General features: G+C 41.0%; 3 protein-coding genes across 3 annotated transcripts; 1 reads left to right on the forward strand and 2 right to left on the reverse strand.

The window, feature by feature from the left end:
- Positions 1 to 885: 885 nt before the first annotated feature.
- On the forward strand, positions 886 to 2,144 carry SERLADRAFT_432426 (uncharacterized protein; the record flags this gene model as incomplete). Its single annotated transcript, XM_007312614.1, has 3 exons — positions 886 to 1,101; positions 1,161 to 1,503; positions 1,999 to 2,144. 3 exons carry the CDS (start codon positions 886 to 888, stop codon positions 2,142 to 2,144), a joined length of 705 nt encoding a protein of 234 aa, XP_007312676.1.
- A 5,691-nt stretch (positions 2,145 to 7,835) lies between these two features.
- On the reverse strand, positions 7,836 to 9,303 carry SERLADRAFT_455080 (uncharacterized protein; the record flags this gene model as incomplete). The annotated part of the gene is made up of 2 exons (XM_007312615.1): positions 7,836 to 8,771; positions 8,833 to 9,303. 2 exons carry the CDS (start codon positions 9,218 to 9,220, stop codon positions 7,912 to 7,914), a joined length of 1,248 nt encoding a protein of 415 aa, XP_007312677.1.
- Positions 9,304 to 19,906: 10,603 nt separating this feature from the next.
- On the reverse strand, positions 19,907 to 20,071 carry SERLADRAFT_343012 (uncharacterized protein; the record flags this gene model as incomplete). The annotated part of the gene is made up of 1 exon (XM_007312616.1): positions 19,907 to 20,071. A coding segment is annotated over one exon (165 nt), but the record flags the coding sequence as incomplete, so codon positions are not given.
- Positions 20,072 to 23,339: the final 3,268 nt, after the last annotated feature.

Here is a 23,339-nt window from a genome sequence, read left to right on the forward strand (position 1 = left end):
AATAGGTTCAATTAGGGATATATTGGAAAGTTTGGTAAAAGAGATACAACCTTGGAATAAACCATCTGGCCAGGGTGGGATAGGAAGAAAAAGATACAGACAATATAGTAGTATGGATAAACAGAATGGACAGATTAAAGAGTCAAAAGCAGGAGAGGTAATATTGATAAAGTGTTTAGGCATTAGAAACTGTAATCTCTAGAATTCATCTACCATCTTCTGTCATATAGCTGGGAGGTAAAAACACCCCAGTAGCAGTGGTAAATTTTGACCTTGCAAAGGTGAGTACTCAATGTAGTACTAGGAGGTAGAAACCCCCCAGTCACTGTCATGTTTGCTATGTTGGACCATCCACTCCTCTTTTTCTGTAGTGTTTTCACACCATAGTCATCCTTCAGAGGCTTTATACTATAACAACCAAGAGTTTGCTACTCCGGTGCACAACTCAGACAAGCTATAGAGATGATGATGAGGGAGTGGCTACCCTTTAGGCTCCAACAAGTTAGTTGTGAGGATATAACAGGAGGACTCGCTGAGGAGTCTCCTGGATCTATTCAGGTATATATACTAATACAGAGTGTTTGTACTTATTTACTGTACAGTTGATAAAAGCAGTGGCTGATGATGTCAGAGGGCACAGCCCGTGTAACCAGCTCCACTGCGTGAGAGACTTGTAGCTAAAATAGAAGGTGGAGTTTGAGTAAAATGGAAAGTGCCGCATGGCACAATGTGTGAAAACTACAGTATAAAGTTAAAGAGGAGAATGAAAATTAAAGGTTCAAAAATTGTGTATCGTAACATATTCCAGGATTCTCCCTATCTACAACATAGTCCTTTTTGTCTGTAGTGTTTTTACATCACAGATGTCCTCCAGAGGCTTTCACTATGGATCCTGCATCTAGAGGCCTCAACTGTGCACAATCTTTGCCTCCCCTCACATCACTAGGGAGCATTAATTCAATGTTACTTATCACCAAAGTTCTCACTAATGTTCACCTTCCCCATCTTTTTTCTACTAGTACAATTATCCCTCTCACCAAAAATTCCACTCACTCTAACCTCCTCCCCTCCTTCTTACCCTTTCCACCAGTATATCTTACTGTAAGTCTTGATCCAATATTGTGCAAGTATCATTGTGTTCTGACTATTGAAACAGATAGACGCAATCTTTCTTATGCACCGGAATGGCACAGTCAAGTCACCCAATCTTCATTCATCTGGACAATGTACCCTTTGTTTATGCCCCGCTTAATTCAGAAACAATCCCATATGTCCCTCCAAAGAATAACATCCTTTGTGCTACTATGCATCCTCAGGAGACACTTTTTACACGTCAGGCAAGTAAAATCTACTCCTATATTGGATTTACACCACTCAAAATTCACTTTGAAGGCATGCTCCTTGGTTGTCTTGCTCTTCATTCCAAGGTTCCTGTGGAGTACGTCAATGGCAAATACTACCTCACAGCAAACTTGCAAGAGTTTTGGTTGATGCTAGAGGATGGTGATTTATACACAATATACCATCTTGAAAAACTTCAGCCCATCCTTTGGCCTCTCAATGCTGAGTTATATCCATACCCGCAAAATTTTAAATACCTGCTTGGACACAAAACAGAAGTGAAAGCAACTAAAGCTGTGCTACTTCGCCTTCCTACACTTTTTTGGCTTTTGCTCTTTTGCTTTAGCCATGTTAAGCAAAGGTCAAAAGTTAGACATCCTATACCCTTCTTGGGCTTGTGCACTACAAGACCTTTGTGGCCTTCATCCTGAGTGGGTGAAGGGATTATGCCTCTCAGTTATAGGCAATTTTTCCAAGTCTTAAACAGGCTGGAGTCTTCATGCATGCTGCACAATCACACACATGGATTGAAACAGTACAAACTCTTATTGGTGCTAATGCCCCTGTGAGATTTTTTTATGGCATATACCAGCAATATATGTAATCTCCCACCCAAAACCATGATAGCTCCCATTCAAAAATACTTCCCTTCTCCAGAGCAAGCCAAAGCAGCAAAGGCGGATAAGGAGAGAACTGAACAAGAACACCTGGAGAGAGAGCAACTCAAGATAGAGGCTGTCTACACCGTGTACCATGAGCAGCTGCTCTGTGAAGATAAACATAAACTCTATGAACCATTATGATACTAAGTGGAGTACCAAGTAGAGAAAAGGAGCAGACAAATTCCTGGGGAGTATTGGAGAGACTTCTTTGGATGCAGGGATGCCAAAAATGCTGTAATACATGCTCACAAGTCTCTTTACAGTCAACAGCTGTGCCTCAGCATGGAGAAGAACATGGTAAGTTTTCCAATGCCAGAGACATGTGAATGTTATAGCTTGTGAACACTGGTCAAATATCCCAAATTGACACAAATATTACAACGGCTTCTCTCACTGCTGGGATATATGCCCCAACTTTGATCCTGAATTGAATGCGGATTACTTGTTGGAATCACTACAGGGCCATCAGAAAAAATTCAGTTAACAAGCCCCAATGTTGCCAGAGTATTTCCAACAGGCTAACAATTTCTTGCATTAAGGTTTGACATTACCCGCAATTGACAAGTTATCCCCCACCATAGCATATTACTGTTACGATTCAAGTTTACTCTCATTTTATCCTTCACCTTTTCCTTTACTTATCAGACTATATTCCTTTATCTAGTGGTTATCACTCATCATTATCTTTATAATCCTATATGTACACTTTTATATCTTATCCCTCTATCCCTTTGTACACATTTCTCCTTATTTTATCTTATCCTTCCTTTTCCTTTCTTGGACACACAGCCTTAGCCCTATATCTTGTGATCTGCGGGCCTTACAAGGATACTCCTTATAGCTACATTATGGTCACACGTCCTTGATCTATTCTTGCTATTTCCCCAAAGATACTCCTTTGGACTACAAACCTCTCACCCTTAACCCTGGAGGTCTTTACACTATTGGCTCTTACTTACAAACCCAGCTTGGAGCTGAGCTTGGATTCACTACCTATTCAGTATATAAACCCCTGTATAACAGTAGAATAGGACAAGTTGAGTCTACTCTACAATTTCCTTCTATCATCTGAGGAAACTCTAACATTCATAACCCTATCCCTGCCAACAATAGAAGACCATGAAGATGGATGGTAGCATACCTTTAGAGTTGAATGTGATCTAATAGCAAAGCAGATTGTAACAATTACCATTAAGTGATTTTCTGTTGTATTGCTATGGTTTCAGACAGAGGGATAATTTCTTCCCTATCTATGATCACACATTCAACCTCACTAGATGGAACAATGTTAAGGCTGTCTTTGGGGATGTCAACTCAGATGCAGTGCCCCTTAGCTGGGTGGACACTGCTTATTATTTCACATCCTCCTTTCAAAGCCAGTACAATAGAACAAATGATGCTTTGTCACTTATCTGGGACATATTACCCTCATGTCCTGACTACATTTGAGAGCACAAATTCCCCTTCATTATCAGTACCATTTGATTCAAGGGTAATTTGCAAGACAGCTATCTAATCAGCCCTCGTGATACAATGAAATTCCCTCCATGGGTCATCTGCTTGCATGAGGTTTTGTCTGTTTTAGAATGTGCAAGACGTGGTTTTGGGCCAAGCATATAGGATATCATATTAGAGCTTGTAATGAAAGGCATTCCATTTCACACTCTTGAACAGGTGGAGCCCCCACCTGCAACTGTCCCTTCATATTATGTGACCTTGGGATATCACCAAGAAGGTTACAAACCTGACGCCATTGACTATAGCTGCTACAAAAATGTTCATGATGAGTTGTCGTGGGCATGTAGCATTGCTGGGAGGTGGGGTGGCATGGCATATTGCAATTGATGTTATTTCTCCAGAAGTGGTCTTATCATGACCTTTGAGCAGTCCTTGGAAACCTAAAGAAATCTTTCAGGCTGTTGATGGTCACTACTTTATTGTGACTGCTTGTCACAAGAAGAGCTTGACCTCATTGTGGGTGTCTACAATATCTATACTGGACACGGGCCTCAAACCTCCCAGTCATCCTGGTGGCCAAAGGATTTTATGTTTATAGGCAGTGGTCTAGATGCAGACTTTTGGTCATCCTCAGCAGAATAATAGTTTTACACACATTTGGAGCATATTTATCATAGACAGCTGAGTTGAGAGGTGCAAAACAGTGGAAGAATAGTTTGGTGATGAATAAGAAAACTGCCAAGTGTCTCAAGTTCAACAAATAGATCACTTGTGAGTGTACTTCATTTTGGTTTTAGCTTTCTTTCTTTCTTTTGTTGTGTGAATACCCCATTGTACTATTCAATATGTCACCCAACTTATAAGCATCAGGGTAGTGTCATGTATCAATTCTTTGTAATAGCAATATATTTTCTTCCAATTTCTTTAATGTACAGTACAATAAAAAACATGTGTGATTGTTCAAAATTAAATGAAATTCCATGACAGCATATATTTTACCATGCTGTGCAACAACAACAACAGTAAGTGATCCGGATAACATTAGAGGACCACAATTTATTCACAATAATTAGATCCAACAACTAGATCCTTTGTATAATATCTATAAAGAAATCCCATATCAAGCGTAGGAACACATCATAGCATTACCCTGCCATGGGCGGCCACTAGCTATTGATTATGCAGATTTCTCCGTGTCTGCAAAACCCTGGTGCTTTCCATTACCTTCCCTCTTGTTACACTTTTTTTGTCATTTTTCATTCTTTTTAATTAGACTGCTGGCTATTCAGTCTAATAACTCTTCTACATAGCTGGCTGTTACAATTTGTAGTGTTTCTACACTGTGAATTATTCTCATGATGTATTCAGCCCTGCATAGATTCAATCTTCAACTGCTTAGTGGGTCATCCCCTGGTGTTATCAATCTGTTATAACTGTCATTTGTGCTTCAAAATCCAGTCTACAGGCTTGTGTTTGTTGACTTTGACGAGTTTACTGCCAACAGTACACTTGTTGCCCTTGAAGACCAAGGTATCAATCATGTAAGAATTGTGAATGAAGTATTCCCTTCTGGAAACTTATTCTGGAGATATGTTCCAAAAGCTATATTGGAGCCTACAGTGGAAGGTGAAGGATCTTGGCCTCAAGTGGTTAACCTAAATGGTTGGATTGTTTCTCATACATTCTTGTTTGATTCTTAAAATCTACAGCGGACTTGTCTGTTGTACAATAGACCAATGGGACCTATACAAGGTAGATCCCACCTACAAATGTCATGTATATTTAGCGCCCCAAATCTCCAACATTGCTCCATCACGTGAGGACCCCGCACTAACGACAGCAAGTAGTGCAATGTCTGTTGACAATGATAATGCTGCAGAGTTTGTAAGCAATACTAGTAAGCTCCCCAGTACATCACATGGACCTGGAAAATGAAAATGTTAGCCTTCTAACATAGCTTCCTCATATATAAGATTTAATAAACCTTCTTGATAGCATTGGAGACAGAAGAGGATGGGACTTATGTGGATGAGTTTGAAGGTTTAAGTACAATGTTTCCTCCTTGCCAAGGTCATAAATGAGCCCATGATCTTGCCCCCAAGTGACATAACTCAATGATTGACCCACAGTACCTTTAAACAACGACAGAACTTGAACATGGCTTGGGATACACAATGGAAAAATGTGGAGATAGATTGTTTGAGGTTTAATGACAAGGAAGTGTTAGCAAAAGCAGAACCACTTGCTTCCATGCAAGAGGAGCAGAGGAAAACAGTGGCTTGTTTGTTGCAAGAGGAGATGCAGAGGAATGATAGGGAACAGGGGGAGGCTGACGAGGGAAAAACCTATCCTTTGGTTCATCACAGTTTGGGAGTTCTTCAATACATTCAATATCTTTGTCAGAACTGTGACCTTTAGACTAATCAGAGTTTGGAATATGGAGATGGGGGGGGGAGTGGGGCAGAGTATGAGGTTGGGAGTTGACTTAGCTTGTGTGCTAGGCTCTTCCACAAACTTTGGTCCCTAACTCAATGGAGTGAAGGGGTGAGAGTAGAGGATGAAAGGTGGAGCAGAGTAAAGGTCCTTCAGAGAAGGACCACAAAACTTAGAAGGAGACTTTAATAAAGGTGGAAGGAACTAGCTGATATTTGAACTGCAGGAATGGAGTACAGGAGCTACGGCTTATATACTATTGGAGGAATTGGAGTTTGTAAGGAGTAACTCATAATGTAGATATGGAGTTCCATGTGGACAATTCAATTATCTAGCAAGGGGACATCATATGTGAAGGGAGTGTACCATAAGGTCTAAATTACAGAGTCCATGAGAATGTGCAGAAAAAATGTATGGCAGACTAGAAGTCCAGTGCAGGAGAATTGGAGCGGATATCCAGAGTACCATGTGGGGGTGAGGTACAGGGCTATGCAAAGCGGCAGAGTATAAGGAGCATAATTCTGAGAGTACCGAAGATTTGGGTGTTTGGACTCGAGGATCTCTGACTTTTGGAGGTCCAGAAATCATAGCCTGTGGCATGGATATGACAATCTTGCCCTTGACCAAAGAAGTCCCTTGGCCTATTCTTGCGCACCCTAGCACTGTGACACTACAAAATATTCGCTGGGACAGTATAAATGCATTCTTTGTCAAAGAAAGATCTTTTCCTGAGTTCCAGAACATCCTCAAAATTGCAAAATGGAAGTATCACCGGGATAAGTGGGCAGAAAACACTCAGATCAAAATTTTTGAATGTAACTAGTATAATTTCACAGGTAGAGAATAGTATTGAGTGTGAATAGACCAATACACAATTTTTGGGCCTTTAAATTTCATTCTCCACTTTAACTTTCTTTTGTAGTTTTCACACACTGTGCCATGCAGCACTTTCCATTTTGTTCAAACTCCACTTTCTCGTGCTGCACTGCTTTCCTTTATTCTTAGATACAAGCCTCTCACGCAGTGGAACTGGTCACACAGGCTGTGCCCCAATAGATCAAGGAGACTCCTCAGCAAGTCCTCCTGTTGTTTACCCACAACTAACTCGGTCCTATCTTGAGGGGTAACCACTCCCACTCAATTCACTACTGCTTGTCTGAGTTGTGCGCCAGAGTATACAAACTCTTGGTTGTTACACTGTATGCACTGATGTTGTGTACTGCATGTGTGATTACCAGGTGATCAGTGGGCAGCAAGTGGGTGACACATTTCATTTGCCTTGAAATGGCTTATTTTAGTTGCTACCAGAATGGCAATGAAAATTTTTACATTAGTATGACTGAACATATGAACCAAAAAGTGCATATTTGCACTGTCATTTTAGGTGTTTTACATGGCAGATTTCACAAAACAATAAAATATCCAAGTAAATTACAAACACAATTCACCTGGTAAATCCAAGACAACATTTCTGCTTTTGTAGAGGATTAAATATTCACTACAATAATACTATTGTTGGACAATAGGTGCAATTGGTCTGGGGAGAAGTTGGATAACTCACCAGTTGTTGAGCTTTAGACTGTCGGAACTTGACCAGTAGATATAATTTTTAGTTTTCTAGTTGCCTATGTAGAAAAATAAGCAAGAACTTGAAACATTGGAGCAGCGGAACAAAACCAAAAAGACGACACATGTTTTGGAATGGTTCTGCAATTTCTGGTCACACTGGCACTCACAGACCAAATCAGGCGGAGCTTACCAGTCAAATTCCGCCAGGTCACCAAGTCCTGACGCTGGTGGTATGTGCGGTACGTACCGAAGCGGAGCTAGCGGTCCTTGATTGATTATCTTGGTGTGTGATTGCCTGTTTCGGTCGCCTAGTCACGACTCCATCATTGTTTTCGTTAAATATTACATTTAGGTTGCAATTTTCAATCACATTTTGCAGGGTGAAAATTCTCCTCAGTCTCAAGTGTAACGTTCTGAGGACACCTAATAATGAAGCAAGATATAATCACTACAATATGATAGGACAATCAACCTGCTTCCCCGATGGAGCCGTTTTACCTAACAGCCACCCCACTTTTGAAACCCATTTGTCTCTTACGTTTCCAAACCCATCACACTCCTCTGGCCATCTCACTTCAGCCAACTCATCTAACGTTCTTTCCCATCCTCTCACTGTCTCTCGCCCGAACATACCTCCTTTTTCATTTACAATCTCGTCTACCACATCAACCCAAGCTTCCCATTCGTGTGTCAGGCGAGGAAGAAGTAAAGGGATTAAATAAGACCGAGTGAGTGGTGGTTGAGAAATACAGTGGTTGGTAAGGGCTGAAAGAAAACCGAATGTTTCTGTGGGATGTACATTGAACGTATATTGAATATGTGGATCGAGGATTGAGGAACTGGGAGATGACTGCGAGTGTCCAGAAGTCGGTTTTTGAGAGGCATTGGTATGGGAAAAATAAGGGAGATAGGACATGGATGTAGATACAAATTCCTGCATGTGAGGCTGTATTCGAGTTATGATATACGATTCACGGATGCCGCTGCGACCGTGCATATTGGAAGGATTGATTGGCGGAGAAACCAGTCGTGCAAAGTCATCTTCTGAGTTGCCGGACGAAGCGAAACGATTGTAACTGCCTCCAGGGGCAAAACCAAATGAAGTCGTTGACGAAGCAGCGGGGGAACATATATATGCATTAGAATAAGGATAAGCATCCCTTAACTTCTTCGCCGATAGCGCTAGAGCTTGGATAGCCATGTCTAATGTTGGCCGCGGTATGAGGGGCATCATAAATGATTTCAGCGACGGCTTTGCGTGGATTAAAGAATTCAGGAGTGTCAATAAAGAATGTGGTGGCAAGCCGGCTGGTAACAAACTGCAGTCAAAACAAAAACAAAATATAGCAGCAGAAGCCAAGAAACTTACCAAGCAATACACCCACATCAATATCATCCTGAATGCCTGTACTTTCCTTTCCAGTGCTAAGGACCTCGGAGGCCATTGTCGTTTTGACACGTTTCGATACCCCATAACGAGATCTTTCAGGAGCGGGACATTGATCCATGCCATCGTCTCTTTCCCCTGGTGCACTATCTGGTTCAAATGGATCCTCTGTTTCGTGTCGCCGTTTCTGTAGGCGGGGGACAGTATATGTATCATTGTAAGCTAACTGCTGAAATGAAACAGGTTGGGAATATCCTGGTCGCAATCTGAATTCCCGGCCCACGTCGCCCGCTGGATTTGATCCATAGGAAGAAGCTGAATGGATGGTAGACCAATAAACGTCCACCTCAGGACACACTACGTTGGCCATTCTTAACAAAGAAAAAACTACGGGTGACTCATCTGCAAGTGTGTTGATGTGGCGTGTGCTTTTGTTAGCATACACTTCACCGTGAGGAAAATTTTGACCCCCCAAAATGGTGTCGGTAATGAAAATTTACCGGAACATTTCAACCATACAAAAGTAGTAACATTGAGCTGTCCTAAAATACCATTGTAAATGTCAAATGCTGATAAACATTTCATTGCTATTAAAGTTAATAAAACTAAGTGAAACTCAGCCGCTGCCCGAGAGGCTATAGAAACGACTTTATTATTAACCTAAGTGAAACTACAATAGATGTTAGTTTAAGGTGATCTATAATAAATGTAATGTAACATACCTCAGCCGCTGCCCGAGAGGCTATAGAAATGACTGAGGTATTCCTATACTAAACCCCCTACTACTTATAGTCGGAGGTGCTACTCGCTACAGTATAATGACTCCTAGGAGAACAATGGTTACTCCATGGAGTGGTGGCTATGCTCCATGGAGAACAATGGCTGCTTTGGCAGAGACCGGGTTTATCCGGTTTTGTCAAAAGTGTGACTGAAAATTAATTTTAATGGGCACAAAATCATTCAATCATATTTAAAATTTGAGAGAGTGTTTCTTATGTGACTTTCAATGAGCCATAAAATGGGGTCGAGAATGTGATATTTTGTGTACAACGTACTAATGATGCCAAAATGTTATATTTTATTTGCTATTTAGGGGGTGGGTGGAATAATGCATTGTGGGATTGACGAAATGTGTCGCCCACTCATCGCCCACCTATCACCCACCTGCTGCCCGTTTGTCACCCACTCATCACCCAATGGTTGTCCGCTCACTGGCCACTTAGTATCTTACGTGTCCATAATTGTCAATTATAATTCACAATATATCTATACAATTGATTAAGACTAAGACAGACAGACATAAGACTAAAATATTAGAACCACTTTAAAACAACATCGAGAGAAATACTGTCATTACAATCTATAAACTTGATGGCTACTTTAGTCATGCTCATGCCATTTTTCCACTGCTTCCCATTTCTAAGGTCTGCACCATCACTACCAATATATTCCAGGTGGGTATAAAACCATTGTTTAGCAGCTGATGACCAGAAGCCAATATTCAGTCCACTGGACAGATATGCAGAATGCCTGGGCCACCATGAAGAGAAAGATACCTGAGGGCCTTGTCCAGTATAAGTGTTGTAAACTCCACAAATAAGGTTGAGCTCTTCCTGAGAGAGGCAGTCATTGATAAAGATACAACCATCAATGGTCTCATCAACTTGCTTCAGTTCTTTGGGGTCACTCAATGGCCCCAACAAAACTATATCTGGGCACAGAGTGTCAATTGATAAACACCATTTAACACCACCCTGCATCAATGCCGCACAACCACATGGGCCTTTAAGGAGTTTATTGTGCACTTCCTGGTAGCATGTGTAGTCAATGTTGTCTGGCTTGTAACCCTCATGACGGTATCTAGGGTAATGCTTTGTGGAGGAACGGATGGGGGAGCAACCTTGACTTTGAGAAGGGTCTTGAAAGGCATCCCTCTAGATGCGAGTTTCAATACTATGTCCTTGATTTTAGGCCCAAAGCTTTGTCATACACACTCTAGTACAGTTGATACTTGACTCACAAAAACACCCCACCCAGGCACTGAGGCTGTATCACAAGGTGGGAGCAAGAAGTTCACTTTCTCAAAACCTGATTTGTCCTTGAAGCGGATAGGATCAACAATAAATAGAAGGTCATGGGCTTGCATGTGTTTGGGGCAAGATGGAACCATGTCCCAAATAGGCGGCAGGACATTTTGTGCTTTCTGATATTGGGGGCAAGATAGGAATGTGGATGTAAAATAACGCGCAGCTTCGACCCAGCTTGGAGTTTTGTCTGGAGATATATCTCCGAAGATATGTTTCACCTCAGATCACTGAATGAGAAGCGCTCTGTAGGGAGGAAGCTGTATCTGTACTGAAGGGTATCAGACACCTGTGGTAAATTGTGCTTCATATGGGTGATCTGACGTTCACAAGCGGATGATGATAAGTCTTTATAGACCGTGGTTATTACAACAACACAATTTTTGGACCTTTCCTTTATTTATTCTCCGCTTTAACCTTGTACTTTAGCCTTCACACATGGTGCCACACCGCACTTCCCCTTTTGTCAAAACTCCTCTTTCTCGCGCTGCATTGCCTTTCTTCTTATTCACAACTCTCTCACACAGTGGAGCTGGCCATGCGGGCTAGGCCCCATGATATCATCAGCCACTGTCGCTATCAACTGTATAGTACACATGTACAAACAACCCTGTAGTAGTATATATACCCCAATAGATCCAGGAGACTCCTCAGCGAGTCCTCCTGTTGTATACCAACAAACTCTCTGCAGCCTAAGGGGTAACCACTCCCTCTTCATTTTCTTTATAGTGTAGTTCTGTGTGCGCCAGAGTAACTAACTCTTGGTTGTTACAGTGGTCTTGGACTTGGCGCAGTATTCTGGCCATATCGGCCCTCTTTGGATGAAAAGTTGCAGGGTATCCAACAGTACACCTTTGTTTTTCTTCATGTACAATGGAAAATCACTGCGAATATCCCAGGAGTGCCAGAGACTATCATAGTATTTGTGTTGGTTAGGTATTTCCAACCAACGCCAATGGACAATGTTGAAGGGCATCCGCAGTCACACCCAGTACAATCCACAGTCATATTCTCACGTCCATTTATAAATGTGACATTCTCTCATCTCTGGGACAGGAAAGCCTGCCAGTTTGTCATTTCTCATGAGACATTGCCAATGGCTATATCTTGATTCATAAGCTTGTAAAACAGCATTCCCTTCATCCCTTCTGGAGAAAAAATCTATTCAATGTTCTCTAGGTCTCTGACCACTTCCCTTCTCTAGTTGAAATAGAAGTGGTCCAGGTGCAGATCCAATGTATGCATACTCATCCTCAAATTCCATCCTTGTCTCCATTTCCAGCTGTTCCTTCATGAGCATATCCTGTTTCATCTGCTTCTTGTTTGAAATTGCATCTAGCACTTGGGACTCCGAGGGGAAATATTTTTTGAAGCAGGGCATTGGTGAATGAGTATAGAACTTTCCATAGACCCCACAAAAAAGCTATACAGGAACACCCACATCAATTATAACTGATATTATATCAGTCCACAAACAGTGGTCACCAACACTGACAAACATCCCAGTGTGCTTGATGGACTTGGAGAAATTGCCTATAACAAAAGCCCCTAGTCCTTTGACCCACTTTGGATGAGCTCCACAAGAGCCCTGTAGCATACAAGCCCATGGGGGGAATGGATTTTGCAAATTGCGACCTTTGCTCATCATAGCTAAAACAAATGAGCACAAGCCAAAAAGAGGCAGGAAAGCAAAGCAAGATTTCAGGATGGCTCTGTGTGCATCCTCCTCCATCTTGTGTCCTCAAAAATAGCCGAAGGTATAGGGGTAAGGGAAGGCCTTGGCCTCTTGCTGTCAAGAGAACAAGTGATGTAGCCTATTCCATCCTCCAGTCTTAACCACAATGTGATTAAGTCCTTTTTGAGGTAGTACTGGCTATTCAAACATTGTAAAGGGATTTGGGCAGGAAGGGAGAGTTGACCGAGCAATGGCCCCTTGAAACCAACTTCATCTGGTGTGAATGCAATGTGGGGATAAATATCAGATGCCCAGCAGGGGACGAGTGTTTCACAAGTATGCATATAGTGTTCAAGTTTCTGTTCTTGAGGTGGGATGTATGGTAGAATATCTGAAGTAGGCAATGTATAAACACCTTGCTGCTCATCCAAATGCACAGTGAATGCCAAGTGGTCAGTTTGTCTTAAAATCTGTTTTAGATACTAGTATAATTAAATAGAAAAAATGATTCAAAAAATGAAACTTACGCGGTTCATGCTGGAAATAGATAATCTTTGGGTAATAGGTATCACTGAGATGGTGTCTGTAGATTAGGACAAACATTGGTTGTTGTTTTAAAATGTAGTATTTCTCCTTGAGTGGCCCTTGAGAACGTATATAGTGTATGCACAGTGTAAACGCAGAATTGGAGTGCCTGGAGCGTTGGAGCGGTGGGAGGGGACAATTAATTTATTGATAAACATTTACAATGTATGCACAATGTAAACACTAGCCTGAGGCAATCAGTGGTAGTTGCAATGGTTAGAAAGGATGGGTATTAAACACCCCAATTGTACACCACAATACATTGCATAATCATTTGATTGGGACCAGGTATTTACAGTATTAGTACACTTATATATGGCTGACTCCTTGCCCACTTACTTCAAACCACCTAAATTGCTCTTTAAAAACTTTTAAAGTCATCTTGTGATAGCTGGAGCTCTGGCTTTCATACCAGTTATCGTCATATAAGATCTGGGGAAGCTTGCAGACCGGATTTTGCTTAGAAAGGGAGTTTTTATTGCTATGTGTCCGCCTGGCAGATTTAGATCCTTGTTGGGAGTATAAGTTGTCATCCTGGATTCAGGTCTTATCAATAATACCAAGTTCCTTCTCAATATTTCTTCTCCAAAACATTACCTTCACTCTGTACACTTTTTGCACTATTCCTTTGTCATCTCTATCCACATTACTCTTCTCCAAACTCATCCCGTCTTCTTCTTTTAAATATTCAACTAGGTCCTGCAGCTATTCCCAAACAGCAATGTCTGCTGCACTGTGTTGTTCCTTCATCTGGATTATCACCTCCGAAGTCTTTTTTCTACGTTTTAATTTCTGCACATACATTCAAAAAAAATGTTGCAAGCAACCTCGGGCACTCACATTGCTTCTCCTCTCCCTCTGTCTTGCCTGCATCAACCTGTCCTCTTACTTGGCTACTAGTCTGTTTTTTATGTTGTCCCATATTTCTAGTTCATCTTTGGCAGTGATCTGCCTTCCAATGTGGTTTGATCCTGCCAAACTTTCTATGATTAGGTCTTCTAGGTAGCTATCTGGAGCATCAGGGAGCCGCCATTTGGTCTTCTCTTGTATTAGCTCCTCTAGCAGGTACTAAAATATCTTGTGATTCCACTTGGAAGTCATATTGCCTCTCATGTCAAAACGCAGGTGGTCTTTGCCAGATCCGACAGCTCCATTATCACCCCTATTTAATGCAACTATGTCTTGTCTTGTTGCAGGTTCGTGCAGTGCAAACTCTTCATTCTTTCCAACATCAAATTTTGTCTTGAATATACACTGCAAGAGTCTCTATTATATTGTAAGTTCCATATTCTGTATAAGTGCTCATACAGTGATTCACCATGTATTTTTTGTGTACTTCTTTATTGTTTCTAGATTGCTGTATCTCTGCCACTTTCCCTTTTTGCTGTCTACGTGAGTAAGAGCTGCTTTGATGCTGTAGACCAATTTCAGCCTGCGCAGAAGGGAAAAAGGACAAACTGGGGAATGCCTGGCGCATCACCCTCTCTATCAAGTTAACAAATCTTGCATCTTCTTCGTCTTCATGGGTCTGCCATTCTGGAGTCTGGGGGGATGAAGATTTGAAGGTAAATTCTGGTTGGTCCGGCCACTTTGTTACAGAGGTCCTTTTATTAGTATTGGTTAAGGTATAGTACCGGTTTATATACAACTTTGTGTCCCACTAAATTTATTTGTGCAGATGCCCTAGAGATGAACAATTGGTGCTTTGTGTCTGAGTCATCCTTTGGGAATGGTCTGTAGGCGCCGGGATACTGGTAAGGAGGTTTTCTCAAATATAGGGGTTGCAACTCAATTGCTGAGGCTCAATTGTGAAGGTTGCCCCACCATGTCCCCCTAATTCAAGGTTTTGGTATCATCTACAGATTGATATTGGGCTTGGTGACTATCTGTTCTTCCAGAGGGGTCAGAGGGGTTTTCTGGATTTTGTATCCTAGTTTGTAACCTCTTGCAAGATTATCAGTGAGTGCAATTGTATAGATTTTGCCAAAGGTCTCACCTCATTTTCCCTAGCAATATTCTCGAGCTTCTGAGCCAGAATGGCTATTTTGGCAGCCTTCTCTGCTGCTATTTGTTCCAACTGTAGTTTTAGATGCTGTTTGTGCTTTTCCCTTTCTTCTGCTTTTTTTCTTTGTTTTTCCTCTTGTTCTTGCCATGCCACAGAATGTTGAGTTGAGAATTATTGAGAGAAAAACTCAGTCCTGTAACAAGAAGACTGATTTATTGGATAAGTACCTATTGAGAGAAAAACTAAGATAAGATCAGTAAGTGTTGTCATAAGGGAATATTATAGTATCATACCTCAGTCCTGTAACAAGAAGACTGAGGTTTGCAAACGAGGCAATTACATGTTTTTAGACAGAACCATGGGAAAGTAAGTGACTATTATGTAAACAGTAAAAAAGCGGAAAGTAGAACAGGCAGTCAGCATGTTCAATTTAGAGAGAAAAGAAAGAAAATAGTACATGTGCATTGTAGAGTAACTATGATGTTTCTATAGCTAACACATCCCCTTAAACTGAACAGCAGTGGAAATGTCGAGTTTGAACCGAGCAAGTGGCTTGATAAGCATGTTAGCAGGCATTTGATCAGTTGGACAGAAAGTCAGTGAAATGACTCCTTGATCAGCCACTTCTCAAATAAAGTGAAAACGGACATCTATATGCTTGGTTCTAGCATGGTAGACATTATTTTTTGATAACTCAATAGAGCTGTGGTTGTCGGAGTATAATATAGTGGGATGAGCCAGGTCTGTTGTGGTAATGTCTTTCCATATGGCCTCCTTGGTGGCATGCACTATGGCAATGTATTCAGCTTCGGTGGTTGAAAGAGCGACTATAGGCTGTGTTTTAGAGTTGCACGAAACAGCACCACCATAGGTACAGAAGTGTAGGCAGAGATTGAATGCCTGTGGTCGTGGGAAGCAAAATCAGCATCAGAGTGGCCAGTGAGTTTGTCTCAAATTTGACCAATGACTAAGCAAAAAAAATTTGTTGCCTTCAGATAGTGTAGAGCGTGCTTTGCCGCCTCCCAATGAGTAGTGTTGTGGTCTTGGAGAAAACAAGATAGCGAGGAGACTGCAAAAGAGATGTTGGGTCTAGTGCATATGGCAGGATACATAAAGGACCCGACAACTTCTTGTTAGAATATACTCTGACATACCAATACTCCATAGGATAATACCTCTGATTTGTAAGCCAGCCCAGTATGCAGCAGCTATTCTGTGTAAAACGTCTGTGGTTGCATGTTATGTTTAAGATCCTACATTGTATAACCTTGGCCATATAGCTCAATTGGTAGAGCAGCTGGCATGTATCCAGAAGGTTCCAGGTTCAATCCCTGGTCTGGTTATTATTTAATTTTATCACTTCTCTGTATGGCATGTTTTTCACTTTGTCGGTTTAACTAGCAGAAGATGGAGTTTGTGATTTGACCAGTAGTTTGCCAGGCTCCATAGGTGTTGTGGTTAGTTTGCAGTCGGACATATTGAAGCATGCAAGAATTGTGTCTATCAAAGCCTGTTGGCCAAGACTAATTGTACGAGTGTTTCTGTTTTGCAGGATTTCTATGCCCAGTAGCCAGTGTGCTTCACCAAGGTTGGTGATCTCATATTCATCCTTAAAGCCAGTTTTAAACTCTTGTATAGTCTCAATCTTTTTGCTGCAATTAGCATGTTGTCAACTGAGACTATAACAATGGTCCTGTCATTTTTGTGATGTCGAATAAAAAGAGTGTGGTCATTTTGTGATCTGGTGAATCTGAGTCGTGTAAACATTTTGGTAAGTTTGTCATACCATTGTTTTCCTGCTAGTTTAAGACCATAGTCCTTTATTCAGTTTACAGACAAGGCCAGACTGTTCTTTTGTTAGGCAGTATGGTGGAGGATGCGTGTACATCAGGAAAACATGATTTTGCTATAGTTGGCTATATTTGGTACTTTTAACAAATATAGCAACTGTGGCAAAAAATAATGTATAAGTTGCTATAGAAGCGGTGGCCATGGTATTTATGACATTATATTTGCATCTAGTACCATCCAGAACAGATCATAACAAATTAAAGCGGATAATGACATTAAGTGCTCCTAGAGTACAATAGAAATAGTAGTTGCTATTATATAGCAGTATATATACATTTGGTACCAATAAGAACTGATTAGAATGAATAATAATATTAAGTGACTTTGGAGTAAGATACATATAAATTTCAATCAAACTACAATTGCTTTACCTTATATGCATTATTACATCAGTAACAATTTCATCCATTTACCTATCCATAACCCATCCATCCATCCTGCCATCCATCCATCCATCCACCACCCACCCATCCATCCAGCTAACCAGTCCATCCAATTTATCTGTGCTTCAGTGGAGGGCAAACTTGGTCTCTGACCACTTCCCAAGGCATTTTAAACTCCGCTTCAATATGTCCAATATGCTCTGCCATATTGGAGCGGAGCTTGAAATATCTGCAGAGCACTCTACACTGTCTACAACAGTGTGGAAGGCTCTTCAAGGTTGTGGTGTACAATGGGCAGGCTGTAAAAAGGCGGGATTGTGCTGCCAGAACAATCCCTCCCCCCGACTACCCCGCTCATTGTGTTGCATGACCTCCAAGTGTGGGAAAAATAAATATCATTGGCTGGATGATGACTTCAAATTCAGAGAAGTTTTAAGTACCTATACAATTTTTCTAAACTAATATAACTTCATCAAGATAGCTTTAAATTTTAAAAGCCTTCAACGCTGTCTACAATGTCTCAAAGGTTGGTGCTAGTGTGGAATTTTTTATCTGGTAAGTTATGTTTCTTTATACACAATTTATTTGTTTCTGATTTTTTAGTAATGTATTCAAGCTTTACATTTGAGTAGTTGTACATTTCAATATACTATACTTGTTACTTTGTACATTAAATCTATAGTATAATGATTATAATATACTCTGTATCTGTTTCAGAGTGAAATAAAGCTTATTAGAGCAACTAAAGCACAGTCATTTTGGGTTTTGACACTGTGCTTTAAATCAATCTAGATGCAAAAAGTACACACTAAATGCAAAATAGTATGATATAGTATGCTATAGTACAAGCAACTGTCTACTAGTTGTACTAATTGATATGAACCGATATGAACTGATATGGCTAATATATTTGCTATAATAGCAAAAATTATGAACTAGTGTGTACTTATTAGCATTACTTATAGTAAAACCATGTTTTCCTGATGTATATATTTTTGTCAACTTGTGTATTAAGGTGAGCACTTTTAATGACAATCTGATGGATTTTGACATTTTGATGTGCTGCATATGCCAGAACAAGACAATTTGTTGTCATCCGAGATACAGCTGAATATGTTTCAGTGTAGTTGACACCTTATTGTTGGCCATTTCCATTTGCTACCAGCCTAACTTTGAATTTCAAGAATTCATTGTTGGGTCCACACTTGATTTGAGGCACAAAATGACATTGAATAAGGTTTCCGTTTGGTGGTGGCTTGACCAGTTCCCACATGCGTAAGGTCTCAATTTGTTTCAGTTCATCATTTATAGTGTCTAACCATTGCTTCCTGTGGGGGCCCTTTGAACACTTTGCTCATGGTCAGCGTGTTATATTTGGGAGTCGCTATGGTGCGTGTTATATTTGGGAGTCGCTATGGTGCGTGTATCTGCAGTTTGGGCGCTGAGGTAAGTCCCGTTGACCTCACTATAGCCGCTGTTGTCATCTGATTTGTATTTGCCAGTTATAGCCGTGACTGTTGCTGCAGTGACACATCCTTCATGTAGAGCTCTATAGAAGCCTGCAGGCTTCAGCTCTACACATTTAGGATGTGGTTGAAGGTCTTGCTTGGGTTCTCCTGGTAGGATTGGGTCCTTTGGAGGCTCAAGAGGTGGCTGGTTGACATTTTGAGGTGGATCAACAGCAATGGGTTTGAGAGGAATTGGATGAGGTTTGAGTGGAGGTGTGACTAGGTGGTGTACAAACACGAGGTAAGTCCAGCACATTTATTGCTGTGTCCAGCAAGTTGTGCAGTTTGCTAATATTGTTTGTTGCAGTATCATCAGGATCAAAAAAGAACTGGTAGTCAATGTTGTCTATATGGGCTGTAGTGAGTTGTTCTTCTGGATTAAAAATGTCATCTTGTTCGACCGTTAAAGTGCGTCTGTCTGGCCAGTAAACTCTATAAGCCTTGGACTGACCATCATATCCTACCCATTTCCCTAGTTTAGCACATGGGTCTAATTTCCCTGCACCTATGGTTTTCACATACACTGTGCATCCAAATTCATGTATATCATGTAGGTCTGGTTTTACGCTATGTAGAATTTTGTATGGTGTTTTGCCACCTAGTGCTCTGGTAGGTGCTTGGTTCTTGATCCAGACCGCATGTTTTAATGCTCCACTCCAGAGGAATTTAGGCAATCCGGCCCCAATTATCATTGTGTGGGCACACTCAACAAGAGTGCAGTTTAAGCGTTCTGCGACACTGTTTTGCTGGGGTGAGTCATGTGTGGTGAGTTCTCTCACTGTGCCTTGTTTTGCAAGATGTTCATCATACTTTGCACTCATATATTCTCCCCCGCAATTAGATCTTAGAACCTTTATTCTGGTGCCGTCTTTTTGGGTATGTAACCATGCATCGTAGTTCTTATAGATGGCCAGGACTTCATCTTTTGTTGCGAGAAACTAGACATGCATTTCACAGGAATAGTCATCCGTGAACGTCAGCATGTACTTTTTTCCTTTAAAGCCTTGTACCGTTGCAGGTCCCCAAAGGTCCGAGTGAGTCCTTTCATTATAAGTTTTTGCCCTGGTATTGCTTGCTTTTGGAAAAGGCTTTCTGACTGCTTTAGCGCATACACAGATTTCACAGAAGATGATCTTTTTGGCCTCATCTATGGTTATGCCCCCAGCTAAACCTGATTTAATAAGGTGTTTGAGCAAATTGTGGGCAATATGACCTATACAACAGTGAAGATCATTTATGGACATTATTACAGTGAGGTGGGCAGATCTTTGTATGTGATCTGATTTGAGTATGTGATAAAGGCAATATAAGTCAGTAAAATCACTTGGCAAGATGTTGTAAACATATGGTAGTGCCTTTCAAACCCCCCTTAATCTGCTAGAGGTTGAAATTAGGATCTTTGACTATATTGTCACTGGATCCTTGGCAGCCTGAGGTGGGTCTGGGATAATTTTATCTTGGCTGGCATTCTCATTGAACACTTTTTTCACAATATAAAGAGATGTGTTATTACTAGATGAATAGACTGAGCACTGAGAAACTAGATTTTTAAGTAGTAGTAATCCATAAACTTACTATATGTGTGCCTTGAAATGTCCAATAATTGTATTATTGTCTGCATGGCACTGTGCTTGGAAGAACTGTAGATAGCACTATGAATAACAGACACTCATGAAAGGTTGGTTTACTTACATCCTGCACACATTTGGTAACATGTATTGCACCAAGTGACACATCTTCATTGACTATACCACTACACATTGTGATGGCTGCTTGAAAACCATACAGCAGTCTGCCCAGGGCTCTTGCAGAGCATAACATCTTGCTCTGACTCGAGGATTTGTTGCCATGTGTCAGGGTAGGCTGCTTTGAACACAGTGTAACACTATTTTTGTACTTCCACATTATCTATTACTGATATTAGCTTCAAATGAATATTATTGTTATGCTTTTATCTCACCAGTAACACCTTCTGAAAGGCCCACACTAGGGACACGCTTAAGTTCCTCAGTAGTGTCAACAGAAAAATACCTTGTATATATATTCCAAAAGTTGTATTTAACATTGGTGGGGCCCTTGGCCTTGTTCTATAAAGTAAGGGGTCTGGTGGTTGGTTGTCACAGGATATCCTTACAAGCTATCCAGAGTGGTCAATACTGCTAGCCTCAGGTGGTTGCACTGGCGGAAAAAGTTTGTCAGCAAGCTTTTGTGCAGGGTTGGGTGGTGTCGTTGGATTTGATAACAGTGTTTGAGTTGGTAAAACATTACATTTGATGTCAGGATATAGCCTTTTACTGGTCCATCTGCACAGTGTTTTGAGGGGTTGGGGGAATTATGTCAGTTTTTAGGATAGCTTGCACATTAAGAAGGTGGAAGTTAAGAGCAGGGGAGACAGAAGGCCAGAAAGACATTGACACAGCAAATGGAGGTCCAGGACCTACAAAGGGAGACTGTGGAGGCTCAAGGGAACCCCTACCCCAATAGGGTGTTCAAAAAGCATCTAAAAATATGTTATCAGCTGTTCAGAATACTCTGGTGTGAGTGAGCCTACCTGCATATGCTACATTGGAGCCTCCAGGAGCACTGTGAGGATGCATCTCAACCTTTTGCATTCCTTCCTATGGCACATTGTAACCTCTTGGAGTGTCTGGAAAAATCCATAGTCCGGCTTAATTATGGCCTTGATGAGGCTGGCCTGAACCTTGCACGTGGTGGGCTGAATACTGGCCGGCTGGTGTAGGCAGATATATATGCAATTGTTGCATGGGAAATGAAAGGGGAGGAGAGGGGTGTAGTGCAGACAGTTATTGAGGCTGGTGGAAATCATATGTGCAAATATGAGCTGATGGCAACTGTGTGTATGTGACAAAATATTCTGGTGGGGCTCCAGCTGGCTCATCTGGGAGCAGTGCATGGCATGCCTACATATAACACTCAATCCCACTGTCACAATTAGTTGGCTTAATGTGTGTAGCTGTTGTGTTGGGGTAGGAATATCCAATTTATTTCCTCCGCCTACCTGTTCGAGAGGAATGGTGTGTTCTGAATCTTAGAGGTTAGTTAGCAGTGAGGACACCTTTGCATCTCTACAATTTACAGGCATACTTTGCTGAAATAGTATATCAGTGTTAATTAATAAAACAAAGATGTCCAACTTGCTTTGAAGGGCAATTTGGTATGGGCCAGATAGACCTAAAATCATGGGGATATTTGAGTTTCTGCATAAGTAGGGGACTGAGTAAACAAAGATGGGGACAGGAGGGGACAAAGGTTCAGATGTACTATCTTTCTTCTTAAGAATGAAAAAATACAGATACCCTAAAAGAGACATATTAAGATTCCCTTGTAATAGGAGTTAAGGTCTCAGCAATACTCGTAATACAATTCTTATTTACTGTATTTAAATGCTGTAAAAGGCATCTCTATGTTGATATCTGGTGCCAATAGACTACAATGGGCAACAAACATGCCTAAAAAAAGAGAAAATAAAACCAATGAAGATCTCAATGTGACTAAAATCAACAAGATAAAGATGAGAGTGTGACACTTTTGGACATTAATCAGAAAATATACTTATTTCTTTGCTTGCTCTCCTCCAGTATATTTCCACCACTGGATCTGGCCATCCTTCAACTCCAAGAGGTTAGTCTGGGGGGGATTTTTTGATACCTTGAGTGGGAGCTTGATGTAAATCTAGTTGTGTTGATACTGACAGGAAGGTTTCTGAGTTGCAGGCCTGCCCCTGGCCTCAGCGGTGCTATCAAGATTAAGACGGGGTAGTGGGAATGCTTCCAAGACTGTTTAAATTGGTAATATGTTCTTTATGGAAAAATATAGGCCTCAATACGACAGATATGGATTTCTTGAGATGAGCCTTGGGCCAGGTTTTTTGAACTTCTGCCATAAAAGACCTAAAAACTCAATGACATTTGACCTAGAATGGTAAACCTCATATAATGGCACATTACACATAGCAAAGCCATAATATAGTGTGACTATCAAAAGGTCAAGCACAGATAAACAACACAAGAAGATGACATATAAAGCAACACATTTATTGTACATTACCAAGTACTAACAATTTTCAGGCACCAGTGTCTTATCATTTGTTGCTTCCAAGGCATCACCAGCATGGCTAAGCTCATGGAAATTTGCAGCTTAATGCATATCTGCGAACTCGAGTGTATGAGTTTTGAGGGATCCATCATGAGGCTTAAGGGACTATGCTGATCCTTCTCTATGAGAAAGCTTGTGGTGTTGTGCTGATCCTATTAGAATATACTCTGACATACCAATACTCCATAGGATAATACCTCTGATTTGTAAGCCAGCCCAGTATGCAGCAGCTATTCTGTGTAAGACGTCTGTGGTTGCATGTCATGTTTAAGGTCCTACATT

This window comes from Serpula lacrymans (genome assembly GCF_000218685.1).
Source record: "Serpula lacrymans var. lacrymans S7.9 unplaced genomic scaffold SERLAscaffold_1, whole genome shotgun sequence".
NCBI classification, from domain to species: domain Eukaryota; kingdom Fungi; phylum Basidiomycota; class Agaricomycetes; order Boletales; family Serpulaceae; genus Serpula; species Serpula lacrymans.